This window comes from Psittacula echo, assembly GCF_963264785.1.
Source record: "Psittacula echo genome assembly, chromosome: 8".
In the NCBI taxonomy this organism is placed as follows: Eukaryota; Metazoa; Chordata; class Aves; order Psittaciformes; family Psittacidae; genus Psittacula; species Psittacula echo.
In genome coordinates, this window is record NC_137744.1 from 23,941,201 (window position 1) to 23,953,848 (window position 12,648).

The window sequence follows — 12,648 nt, forward strand, 5'->3', positions numbered from 1 at the left end:
CTCAGCACAGGCGGACCCTCCGCGCTGGAAGGGCCAGGTAAGAGCTTTGGGCTGGTCTGAACCCTTTCCATGTGAGCCTTTGCTTGCTTTTACTCGCCTTGTGAATGCATGAACTGAACAGTGCCGGGAAGGGAGAGCGCTTCCTCCACCGACATTCGTGTGCTCTGAGTTAGAGCTGCTGCTGCCGCCAGCTCTCCTCCTCGCTGCATCCTTGGACTCAGCTATGGGACCTGCCCCAGGTTTTTACTGACACAAGGTTTATGTCCTATTTGATATGTTAGGAAGTAATTCCAGTCATTCTTTCTCACTGGGACCTCTCCATCTGTTCTCATTTCAAACAGAAAGTTACTGGTATCGCTTATATGGATGTGATGGACTTGGGGGGATTTGGTATCAATTTAAGTTGAAAATGAGCAGTTAAAATTCCTGTATTTGTAATTGCTGCCACGTGTCGCCAGTTACAAGTTGTGGTTAATTTCAATCCCCCTGCCCCTTCCCAGCACAGCCCCCTCTGGCTCCCCTGAGCCACTGCTGACCCAAACATTGAGGGGTTCTGCTCAAACCCTCAGCTCCCCCCAGCCACCCCTCACTGGAAGCCCCGCATTCAGCAGACCCCAGTTTTGTTCGGCTGCACCAGAGCTGCTGGTGCTGAGGGGGAAGCAGCTGTGCCCGAGGAGGACCTGGAGGCCATGGCTGCATGGACAGTGCAAAGGGAGTTTGTGATCCGGAAGGAGCTCAGTGATGCACTGTGTGTTCACATGGATGTTGCTGTGCTCTTACGCAAGCAGAGTTCGAGCAGTGGCCTTAAGCTTTCAGTAAGATTGATACCTATATCCATATCTAGTATAGATCTGTATCTATAGTTATATATCTATCTATATCCATATTCATATCTAAACATCTATATATATGTCTATATATCTATATATCATCTGTATGTATCTATATCTAACCTCTGTCTCTCTGTCCCCTGCTCTCTAACTGCTCTATACCTATACCTGTATCTATATGTAAAAATGAAAGAAACCCCACTTCTTTCTACTTGCAATCCATGTGCTTTCTGGCACAGGGAAGCAGCCTGGGCTGGTGTGCCCGTAGGCAGCGATTCCTGCTCACCTTCAGCATGCAACCTACAGGAAGGGGAAGACCCCCCCCCAAAACTGCTCCTCTCCCTCAGCCCCTCCAGCAGACCTGCTCAGGAAGAGAACTTTGTCCCCTTAAAACACGATCCTAAGAGGACGCCTCATGAGCATTCCTATTACTCCTCTTTCTGTTGCAGGGTGAACTGGAAAGGAAATTCCCTTCCTTCGTTACCTCTTCTCTTTAGTCACCAAACCCTGACACAGGGACACCGGAAGCACTGGTGACGCTTGCATGAGCTGTGCACGGGCTAAGGCAGGGCTCGGACGCCCTGCCCTGCTGTCTTTATCTCAGTGGGGATGTCGGTGATCGCGGGCTCTGCAGGGCAGGGGCTGTGTCCCTGTTCCATGGAAGCTGTGCCAGTGGTGACTGACGAGCCCGGGGAGAATGTGCTGAGGCAGCCAGAAACGCTTTCACACGAAGCCAGGCTCAGCCATGTGTTCCCATCCCCAGCTGACACATGGGGCTCCCCTGGGGAAGGATTAATCACCCCCGGTGAGGGGTACAAAGGCGCCTGCTGTCGGTGCGTGCCCTGCAGTGGGGATGCCAGGGCCGTGGCGCTGCGCCGGAGCCCTTCAGCTCTGCTCTCCCCCTCCAGCCTCCGCGCCCCGCTGGACACCAGGCACCGGCCAGCACAGCCCCTCATGTCCCTCCTCCCAATGGCTTCCCGGTGGATCTGTGCTCTCTCTACAGCGCTGGTGTGGGGCTGCGCCGCAGCATCCTCCTCATCCCACGCTGCAGGTAAGGGCTGGCGTGCGGCCGCGCCGCTGCCTAACACGCATCTGCATTGACTGGGGCTGGTGATGAAGTCAAGTCCTTCAGCTGAGGCTTTGCTTGTGTGTGTGTTACAGTGAGCGGCAGATGCACAGCCCTGTCGTCGCTGTGTAAGTGCAGTGTGTGTTCAGTGGGTATCTTTCTGAGTAACTTCAAAGGAGCAGGAACTGCCTTTGGTACCCAGCAAATCTATGGTTTGAGACAGAGTTATCGGGTACATGGCTGGGACAGCTGGGTACATAAATGCTCCTGAGCGTGGTCCTAGCAGACAGACTGTGCTATAGGTGTAAGGATCACAGAATCCCAGCCTAGTTTGTGATGGAAGGGACCTTAAAGCTCACCCAGCTCCAGCTCCTGCTACAGGCAGGGACACCTTCCACTAGATCAGCTTGCTAAGAACTGGGGGATAACACTTTCTGCTCTGCAAGCTGCATCCATGGCAGTGGTGTGGGGGGGACCTTTCAGCAGGGGCTGTTGCAGCAGGATGAGGGGTGATGGGTTTAAACTAAAAGAGGGAGACTGAGGCTGGACGTGAGGAAGAAACTTTGTGGAGTGACAGTGGTAAAATCCTGTCACAGGTTGTCCAGAGAGGTGGTGGATGCCCCATCCCTGGAGACATTGCAGGCCAGGCTGGATGTGGTTCTGAGCAACCTGCTCTGGTTGGAGATTTCCCTGCTTATTGCAGGGGTTGGAGTGGATGAGCTTTGAAGGTCCCTTCCCACCCAAACCATTCTGTGGTTCTGTGATTCTATGCAATCAAGCATTTCCAGTCCCCTGCTTGGTATGAGTGATGTGGGTGAGGACAGCTGGCCGTGTAACCCTGTGACCATGAGAAACTGCAAGAGGCATTGCTGGCATTTAAAACAAAAAATCAGACCCCTGAACACAAACCACATCCCAGAATAAGCGTTCCCATCCCCTCGGAATCCAAACACAATTGAGTTTGCAAGAATTCCTCTTTACAGCTGCAATTGGTTTGTAAAAATGCTACGATTCTGTTCAGGCTCAGGAGGGAAGCAAGTCTCGGTGTAACTTCTCAGTCAGAAACTCCATTTTGGACCAATCCAATCCTCTCTTGACGGCTGAACACCAGGCGCAAAGCAAAGGCCAGGAGCTTTTTGCTTCCTCATTTGCGAGGCTCAGCACTCGCCCACTCCAGAGGATATTCCCAAGCACAGGAACTCGCAGCTCTCGGCCCACAGCACATCCCCTTGGCCAGGTCTCGCTCTAGCAGCTCCACGTCTTTCCAGTGCTGTTGTCCCAGAGCCGGATCGGGACTGCCCGTGCTGGGAATCCCGTGCCTGTGGCAGCGCAGTGATCTCAGCCCTTCACCTCCTGTGTGAATGTGGGGCTGCTGAATGCTGAAGCTTTGCACTCTCAGGGCCGTGCCCCATTGCCTCTGGAGCTGCGGTGATCCCCCCCCCGAACCCAGGCTGCCTCCATGGCACTGCGTGGTGGGGAAGTGTTATTTGTTCCACAGAAAAGGACATACAATGGAATCTCCCTCCAAGTTCCTGCAGTCTGTTGTTCCTGGCTCCCTGATGCACTGCATGGGGCCCTGCTTTGCCATCTCACTAACAAGAAATTCCCCCCCGGAGACTGACAAGCTGGGAAAAGTGGGATCTTAAGATTACTGCCTGAGGTGTGCTTCACTGGGGAGGAATGAATCCTGCAGGGATGTTCGCTGCAAGCTTCCCAAGGAGCACAATGAAGTCTGATTTCTATCATCATCTCCTACTGGAATCTGCTCTCAGGGTCTGCTTCCATGGGGGGTTATTTAAAAATAGAAGGAAAAAATGGTGTAAATCCTGATAGGGACACGGAAAAGGGGGCAGAGAAGCCGTGCCCTGATGGCCAGACTCAAAGACAGAAGTGGTGACCATGCTGGACTGGCACGGCCAGGAGATGGGCTCCAAACCACTGGGTGTCATGCAGTGAATGTGCAGAAACCCCAATGGATCTGGATAACCTCGGCTCTAGACAGTGGAGAAAAATCACTGTCAATGTACAAAACCTGATTTAATTTAACCAATAAAACTGAGCGGCCAAACAGCTTTTGTCAATGACAGCTCCGCACACAGCTGGGCTTTGAGGCAGCAAGTCTTAGTACAGAATCTATCCATGATATATGCTGATCTATTAACACGATAGTACCTTACAATAGCTTAATAAAAGCCAGATTGACTGTAAAAGCACACTTTTGTACAGCTGATGTACAAAATGACAATTTTAACTCTCTGCTTTCCTGCTGCTTGTCCTCTCTCTTGGTTTGTTCTCATGATTCTATAATATACTTGAATATTTAAAGCAGGACAGGTGGTTTGTGTCTGTTATGGTCAGGGAATGGCAGCAGGCTGTGACCTGGCATCCTGTGTTGTGTGTGTGCTGAATGAGTCTGCAAGGATGCTCAGTCAGTAAATACCATGAGTTAAGAGTCAGCAAAGACAGGACTGGAAGGATCAGCCCAAGACACTCGTTTTGGTTAACAGCTCGTGACAGAGAGTGCTAAAGATGGAGCATCCTTTGTGCCTTTTCACTGGTCCTTCAGTGTCTCCTCTGAGTGAAACCCGTGCTTGTGCATGTTACCGAGCCAGGGCTGGGCCTGGCCCAGCAGCCCCACTCCTCAAGTCACCCCATCCCACGAGGGGTTTGTGTTTGTTCCCTTTACTTCCACACTCTGGTTTCCTCCCTGCTTTGTTTCCAATGCAGCTGCTCCTCCACAAGACCTGCACATCACTGATCCTGGCCTCCTGGGCTCTCTAGACATAGAGTGGAAACCTCCACCGGACGCACAAACCTTCAATGAGTGCACAGTAAAATACAGGTTTGAGCACCACAGCGCTGGGGACAGAGACTGGAAGGTGAGACAAAGCTCAGTTTAATCCTCTTACGCCCAGGGCATTGTTCTGCCTTCAGTCCTGCAGCAGTTTGTGTTTGCATTCTGAGGAGGAGCAGCACCAAAGCAGTTTTCTGTCAGAGGGTATGGTGCTCACTGTCAAAAGTGGTCCCATAATATCCTGTATCATTCCTCACTGCAGGAGGCACAACAGTCTCTAGAGAGTCTTTAGGGGCTTAAACCAAAACTTGGTGTCAGCAGATCCTTAGGGATGCAAAGTGGCGAATATATAAAAGATAACATTTCATTCATTATCCCAATGCTCCAACATTCCCCTTATCCAGGGATATCATTGACTCTAACTAAGCTCTGTCATAAAATGGTCTGTCATTGATGTGCAGCAGGGCAATAGCAGGCTGTGAGGGCTGGAGCAGCTCTGCTCTGGAGCCAGGCTGAGAGAGCTGGGCTGGGGCAGCCTGGAGAAGAGAAGGCTCCTGAAGGGGAGACCTGAGAGCAGCTCCAGTGCCTAAAGGGGCTGCAGGAAACCTGGAGAGGGGCTTGGGACAAGGGCCTGTAGGGACAGGACAAGGGGAATGGCTTTAACCTGCCAGAGGGGAGACTGAGATGAGCTCTTAGGCAGAAGCTCTTCCCTGTGAGGGTGCTGAGGCGCTGGCACAGGGTGCCCAGAGAAGCTGTGGCTGCCCCATCCCTGGCAGTGTTCAAGGCCAGGTTGGACACAGGGGCTTGGAGCAAGCTGCTGCAGTGGAAGGTGTCCCTGCCTGTGGCAGGGGTTGGAGCTGGAGGAGCTTTAAGGTCCCTTCCAGCCCAAACCATCTGGGATTCTATGGTTCTATGAAATGCGTTTTGGCCCACGCATCCCATGGGAGCCTGCAGGGTTGGAAGAGCACAGCACCTCCCACCCTCTTTCAGCTATGGATTGTAATTGTAAGGGCATAGAAAGGGGCTCTGTGACCTGATATCAGTCATGATGCACATCACACTCGGTCATGCAGCTGTGCAGATTCTTCTATGATGATCTCAACCGGCATTTAAAAAGCACAAAGAAAAGCAAATGCAGTTCTAATAAACATGTCAGAGTTCCCTAAATCACAAGTAATAAAAGTGTCTTATACAAAGCAGATCTACAAAATAGGAAAAAACCCTTCACCTCTGATAGCTCACCAAAGGCCAGATAAGATCAAGAAGAATCAGTCTGGGATTGGAGAATACACCATGGGAGTACAACTAATGCTGCACCCACTGGAAGCAGAATTGGTGCTGATGAAGTCTGTCTTTCACCCAGGTGATTTTTACTAAGAAGCTAAAAGTCAGAGTTGGCTTTGACCTCAGCAGGATTGCTGAAGTGAGGGTCCAGACATTGCTGGAAGGACGCTGTACAGATGGTGTGGAGCTGCAGAGTGACTGGATTTATGCTACCTTTCAGGTCCCATTGCAAGGTTAGGAGCAGCCTTTGGTACCTGGTGCTGTTTGATTTTGCATGAGCCTGTTGCATGAGCCACTGGGCTGCTGGGTGGATAAGCCATTGCAAGGCTTGTTGAGGTGTAAGACACAAGAGCATCTTGGCTTCCAGTGGCTGTGCTGGTGGATACTTGGGGCTCATGTTCCTCCACCTGTATCCAAGCTCTGCTGGGCTGCACAACACAAGCTCCATTGCTGAATGGAAAGGTTGGGCATGGTTCTTCCTGCTTTAGGTCCAGTGAACTGGTTTTTATAGGAAACAGAGCACTTGGCAGCACAACTAACAACGGTGGCTGGCCTTTTCCTTCCTTGTCTTTCAACTGCAGCACACAATTGTTCAAAGAGGTAAAACGATGTTTCTGCCAGGCCTGGCTGGTACATGGCTGAATAGTGGTTATTTCCTTCTCATTTGACAGGAAAACTGGAATCGGAGGTTCAGAATTTCCACTGCATCTATCATGACTGGGAATACCTCAAGTGCACTTGGCAACCTGGTCTCCTCACTCCTCATAGTGTACATTATGGACTATATTATTGGTATGTATCAGCAAGATAGACAGAGCATCCAGGCAGCAACCAAGTGAACCTCTCAGGGCACTAAAATGCCATGGAAAATATGCTTTCATGGCTGGCAGTGCTATTACATGAACCCCCCAGAATGAGCTGAAATAATGCTCCAAGCAACATATTCCTTCTGGCACGGAAGTACTAAATCCCTGCTGACTTTCCACAGGAAATGCCTTCTCCCATCCTCCTTTCCCTTGTATTCACCCCTAAGGAGTGCTTTCTGCATATTGTTCATCACGAAGCCTTGCCCTTTCCCTTTGCTGAACGTACCTGAATCATTTTGGCTGCACATTTCCCTTGATCACAGCACATATATCTCCATAGGACGGGTTCAGCAGGAGGTTACCAAGCTCAGTGAACCCTATAGAAAGAGCAGGGCTTCCTGGTAACTAGCAGTTTTATTCTTCAGCTATATCTTCATAGCATTAGCACATCTCAGACAAGCAAACAATGCTGCCAAAAGGTAGCAATAATGCATGTTTCTCAGTTGCTTCTTTCATCCTGCTGCTGTATGACTCTGTTCTGCAAGAGAAACAAAGTCAGACTTGCTGGGTTTGGACAATAAATGTTGTACTTGTGCTCCAATTCCTATGATACAAGATTAAGATTTCTAGTTAGAAGATCATTTGGTTTCCTGTCTTTGTTGCTTTTCAAAAGTAGCTTCCGCACAGCTCTTGGCATTAGTCTTCAAAGCAGAAACCCGATTTTGAACCATTTTCCTGACTGCAAAGGTCTGCTTGAAAGAAACCATGGAAATTCTGATTCGTTCCTAAAAAACCCCACCAAACCACAGAAACCTCACCAAACCCACCCTGCTCAACTGCCTGCAGCAAACCCCGGCAGCTGGACCGGGTCCCATTGTATAAGAGGTGGGAACACAGCCATGGCATCCTCTGCTCCCTGTGAGTCAGCTGTTATGGCGTTGCCACATGAAGATTTTCCCCCAGACATCATGTGCTGTGCAGGGAGGCTTCCCTTAGGTGCAGAGTAGAGGCTGCTTCAGCCCTGCCTCCAGGGCACGAACCCAGCTGGAGGCTCAAGGGTACAGTGTGCACTTGCCGCCCAGGCCAATTGTGTCTTGGGCTGCATCCAATGGCCAGCAGGTCAAGGGAGGGGATTCTGCCCCTCTGCCCTGCCCTGGTGAGACCCCCCCGTGCAGTGCTGCATCCAGCTCTGGGGTCCTCAGTACAGAAAAGCCATGGACCCGTTGGAGAGGGTCCAGAGGAGGAGCACAAAAACCATCAGAGGGATGGAGCAAGCTGCTCTAGTGGAAGGGGTTGGAGCTGAATGAGCTTTAAGGGCCCTTCCAACCCAAATCATTCCATGATTCTAGCTCCTTCCTCACTCCACCCCTGAGTTTCCATTACTTGCCCATGCAGGTGCAGGGACCTGCCCACAATCAGCCTTAACAGCTCGTTAACACTCATTGCATTCAGGTGTGCACAGTCTGGCTGGGGAGGTGACCTTCCTGCAGCCCCAGAGGAGGACAAATGTCTCCGTAAGGAGGGGCCGCATCCTGCCCAGGCTCCACTCACACAGTGGCACCTTGTGAGGCCCCTTGTGCTCCAAGAGAGACTAACACAGCCTACAAACCAGCCTGGGAAGCAGGATTCCCGGTGACCAATGCACAGCACTGTGCTTTGTGGAAGGCAAGGGGTAGGCAGGATATAGGCAACACCTGAGGCTAAGGCCTCACCCAAGTAGTCAATGCCATTGCTCTGGTTCTTTCTTTCTCTTTTCCCACTCCACCACCAGGTACGAGGGGCTGGACCACGCGGTGCAGTGTGACAGCTATGTTCAGGAGCACGGGATGAACATCGGCTGCGTGCTGCAAAACCTCAGCCAGGCAGAATATAAGGATCTGAGCATTTGTGTCAATGGTTCGGTGGCCACGGCCCTGCTCCAGCCCTTGTACATCACCCTTCGCCTTCACAACCTAGGTAACACCGGCAGGGGAGCAGCAGGGCACTGGGGAAGAGCTTCTGCCTGAGATCCAACCCAAATCTCCCCTGCTTCGGTTTGAACCCATCACCCCTTGTGCTACTGCTCCAGTCCCTGATGAAGTGTCCCTCTATGGGTTTCTTGGCTCTAGTAGCACCACCATAGAGCTGGTTTCATGTCCTCACGCTGGAACTGAAATCACTGCTCTGCTCCTGCAAGCACAGGCTAGCTCTTTGGGTTTGCTGTTCAATACAGGCTAAGGGCTGGGGAGAACTGAGTGCAAAGTGTGATGGGATCCGCAGAGGAAAGGTGCATTTCAAACACCAGAGACAGCGAAAGGAAGGAGAGCACAGCATGATGTATCACCCAGCACATCCACTCCCTCTTTATTAGGGGCACTTAGCACGCTGATGCATTTACTCATTGAGGGATGAATATCAAGTCCTGCACCTGAGCCTCTGGGCTAACGAGCAGGATGTCTGGATTCAGTTACTGCTGCCATGTGCTTCACATGTGGCTTTGGGCAGCTGACATAAACCACAGCCTCTCCTGGAATGCAGAGTGTTCCACTACGGGGCCCAGGCTGTGTGCAGAGCACAGTGCTCACACCACAGCGTTCCAAAGCCCCCGGCATCACAGCCCAGCACAAGGACCTAGCCCAGCACACACACCAAGGTAAGGTGAACTCACCTTCCAGCCCGGTGACATCCACTCCTGCAGGCTGTGCCTGATGGAGATGGGAGCCCAGAAACCCCATCAGTGAGGAGAAGGGGCAGAGGCTGTTGGTGATAAACTGAAGGTGTTTGATTGCTCCTCTTGACCTCCCCTCTCTCTGTTCCTCCCTAGCGAAGCCCTCACCCCCGGAGCAGCTGGTGGTTTCCATGCCTGCAGCTCAGGAGCTCCACCTCGCATGGACACCACCAAGTGGCAAAACACCACCGCAGTGCCTGGAGTACGAGGTTCAGCTGGCAGAAGATGATGGGGAGGACAAGGCTGCCTGGGCGGTAGGGACAGAGCACACCGTGCCCGGGGGGGTGGGATGGGGGAGCTCTGCCCATGGATGGTGGTGAGGAGGCAGCCAGGGAACTGCGGCTTGCACCAAGCTGTGGATGGCGTGTGCAGGAGCATGAGCTGGTGCTGCTGGGGGAGAACCGTAGATCACAGAATGGTTTGGGTGGGAAGGGACCTTCAGAGCTCATCCACTCCAACCCCTGCAAAGAGCAGGGAAATCTCCAACCAGACCAGGTTGCTCAGAACCACATCCAGCCTGACCTGCAAGGTCTCCAGGGATGGGGCATCCACCACCTCTCTGGGCAACCTGTGCCAGGATTTTACCACTGTCACTCCACAAAGTCTCTTCCCCTTGTCCAGCCTCAATCTCCCTCTTTTAGTTTAAACCCATCACCCCTCATCCTGCTGCAACAGCCCCTGCTGAAAAGTCTCTCCCCATTTTTCTTATAGGCCCCTTTTAAGAACTGAAAGGCTGCTCTCAGGTCTCCCCTTCAGGAGCCTTCTCTTCTCCAGGCTGCCCCAGCCCAGCTCTCTCAGCCTGGCTCCAGAGCAGAGCTGCTCCAGCCCTCGCAGCAGCTCCGTGGCCTCCTCTGCACTCACTCCAGCAGCTCCACGTCCCTCTTGTGCTGCTGCCCCAGAGCTGGATCAGGGCTGCAGGGGGGGGTCTCCCCAGAGCACAGCAGAGGGGCAGGATCCCCTCCCTGAGCTGCTGCTCACGCTCTGGGGGTGCACCCAGCACACGAGGGGGTTCTGGGCTCAAGCACTCGCTGAAGCTGGGTCATGGGGAGCCTCTCCTCGCCCAACACCCCCAGCCCTTCTCCTCAGGGATAAATGCTATCAGCTGCTCCACTGCACGTGCTGCTACTTAACACCATGACCCACAGCTGCAGCACTTCCTTTAGCAGTCAAAGAGCCCAGTGTGAGTCTCACAGACGACTCCCTCAGGCCCCTGCTGTTATCCCAGAGAGCTGTCATCAGCAAGATGTGAGGGTTGTTGGGGTTTGTTTTGCTGAGTACGGCAGCATAACCTGGGCCAACAAAACTGTAATTCTAAACTCCCCAGGGAAGCAGCCCAGGACACAACATGTCTTTTGTGTTCCTGTGATGCTTCTTCCTTGTGTATTATCTGGGTGCAGTTTTTGTGGCAAAAACGGCAAGAATTAATCATAAAGGATCAGAGAATCCCAGCCTGGTTTGTGTGGAAGGGACCTTAAAGCTCCTCCAGCTCCAACCCCTGCCACGGGCAGGGACCCCTTCCACTGGAGCAGCTTGCTCCAAGCCCCTGTGTCCAACCTGGCCTTGAGCACTGCCAGGGATGGGGCAGCCACAGCTTCTCTGCCAAATCATAATCCAGCGTTTGCAGAGCCTGTTCAGAAACCCCAGAGCTGGTGGTGGTGTCCTGTAGCTCCCTGACGTTTGTTCTTTGTGTTTGCTCCTCAGTCAGTGTCAACCCAGATGGAGACCACGTTAACGATTTACAGAGCAAACCAAAGCCACGTCTCGTGCGCTCGGGTCAGGGGGAGAACAAACATTTTCTGTGCGGACCAGGGCTTTTGGAGTGAGTGGACACAGGAGTGCTTCTCTGGTACGGACCCCAAAGCAACCCGCGTTTCTTTTGCATCCTTTATAAAGCCTGTTTGGGACCAAGCGCTGGTGTCCAGCACTGGAGGTGGGATTCGGGTTTAGTTACACCCTCAGCCTACTCCAGCACAGCCATTCCTACAGCTTTGCACCTCCTGTGCACTGAGCAGGCAAACCCCAAATATTAATGCTTTTGGACCAGTGCCTTTCCCTGCTGCACGGGGCCGGCTGGGATGGGGCAGTGACTGCTTTGCAAAAGAGGGCACATGGTACCTGGAGTCTCTCCAAAAGCATCCTCCTGCTGCCCCGCACCACAGAGAGCTCCTCTGCACCCTGTAGGCTCCTTAGGGCTGCCCCCATGTGCACTGCCCCTGCTGCAAAATGCACAATGTGGGGAAGAGGCAGAGTGGTGGCTACACACATGTGCAGACCAGACGTTACCCTGAAGGAGGATGTTACCCTGTACAGCAACATATACCTGGCACACATCTGTAATAGATAAATAAATACATTTAAAAACATAGAAATACATAAATAGAGGAATAAATGTATGTAGGGTAACAAATCTGGACACAGAGTTTGCACTGGAACCCAAGCTTTGTCAGAACTAATATGACCCATGCTGCAAGCTAATGTTTTCTTATTTGGTGTCATTCATCTTTGCAGTGTCCAGGAGAGAGGACAAGCAGCTATTTATCCTTGTTCCAGTCATCCTGAGTTTGTCAAGTAGCCTCATAATGTTTATGTTGATTGGTCAGTGTAAGAAAAGGTAAGCACCAAGGCAGCCTGCCCATGCACTGTGCTTTTAAGTGGGTGTCTCAGACAGCAGTTATAAATGAAACAATACATTAAATACTAAGAGCCAAATATCAATAGATGCTCCAAGACTAGACACCAAACAACAGTCTATTTTCAGAAAGCAAGCCTGTATGTGTGGCTGTGTCTGATACAAAATGCCTCGCAGCAACGACCCAAATCCCTCTCACTGAGCCCAGACTGCTTCTGTTAAATGCAGCAAAGTTACTTGCATGCCCAGCAGCATAAATAATGCTATTATCTTGCCCCAAACCACTCAGGCAGCAGAGATTTGTACTGGTTGTGTTAAAGTGCTGTTTTTATGGGTTATGGCCTCATTCTCTTTATGCTCCCATCCCAGTTGTTTGCATTCATGTCAGTGATGGCATGGGGAAAGTGGATGCAGGGGATGAATTTTCCCATATCCAATTTATTGGTACTGATGACATTTTCTCCAGGTCTGAAGGATCACTTAGAGAGTACTAATCCCCTGGTACGATAACTATCATCTTTTCCTTATGGCC

At 51.7% G+C, this 12,648-nt stretch overlaps 1 protein-coding gene across 1 annotated transcript; it reads left to right on the forward strand.

Moving 5' to 3' along the window:
• Positions 1-1,799: 1,799 nt before the first annotated feature.
• On the forward strand, positions 1,800-12,102 carry IL13RA2 (interleukin 13 receptor subunit alpha 2; the record flags this gene model as incomplete). The annotated part of the gene is made up of 8 exons (XM_080625000.1): positions 1,800-1,881; positions 4,624-4,775; positions 6,054-6,207; positions 6,646-6,766; positions 8,552-8,736; positions 9,584-9,741; positions 11,189-11,333; positions 11,996-12,102. The coding sequence occupies 8 exons, from the start codon at positions 1,800-1,802 to the stop codon at positions 12,100-12,102; spliced, it is 1,104 nt and encodes a 367-aa protein (XP_080481126.1).
• Between the last annotated feature and the right edge of the window lie 546 nt (positions 12,103-12,648).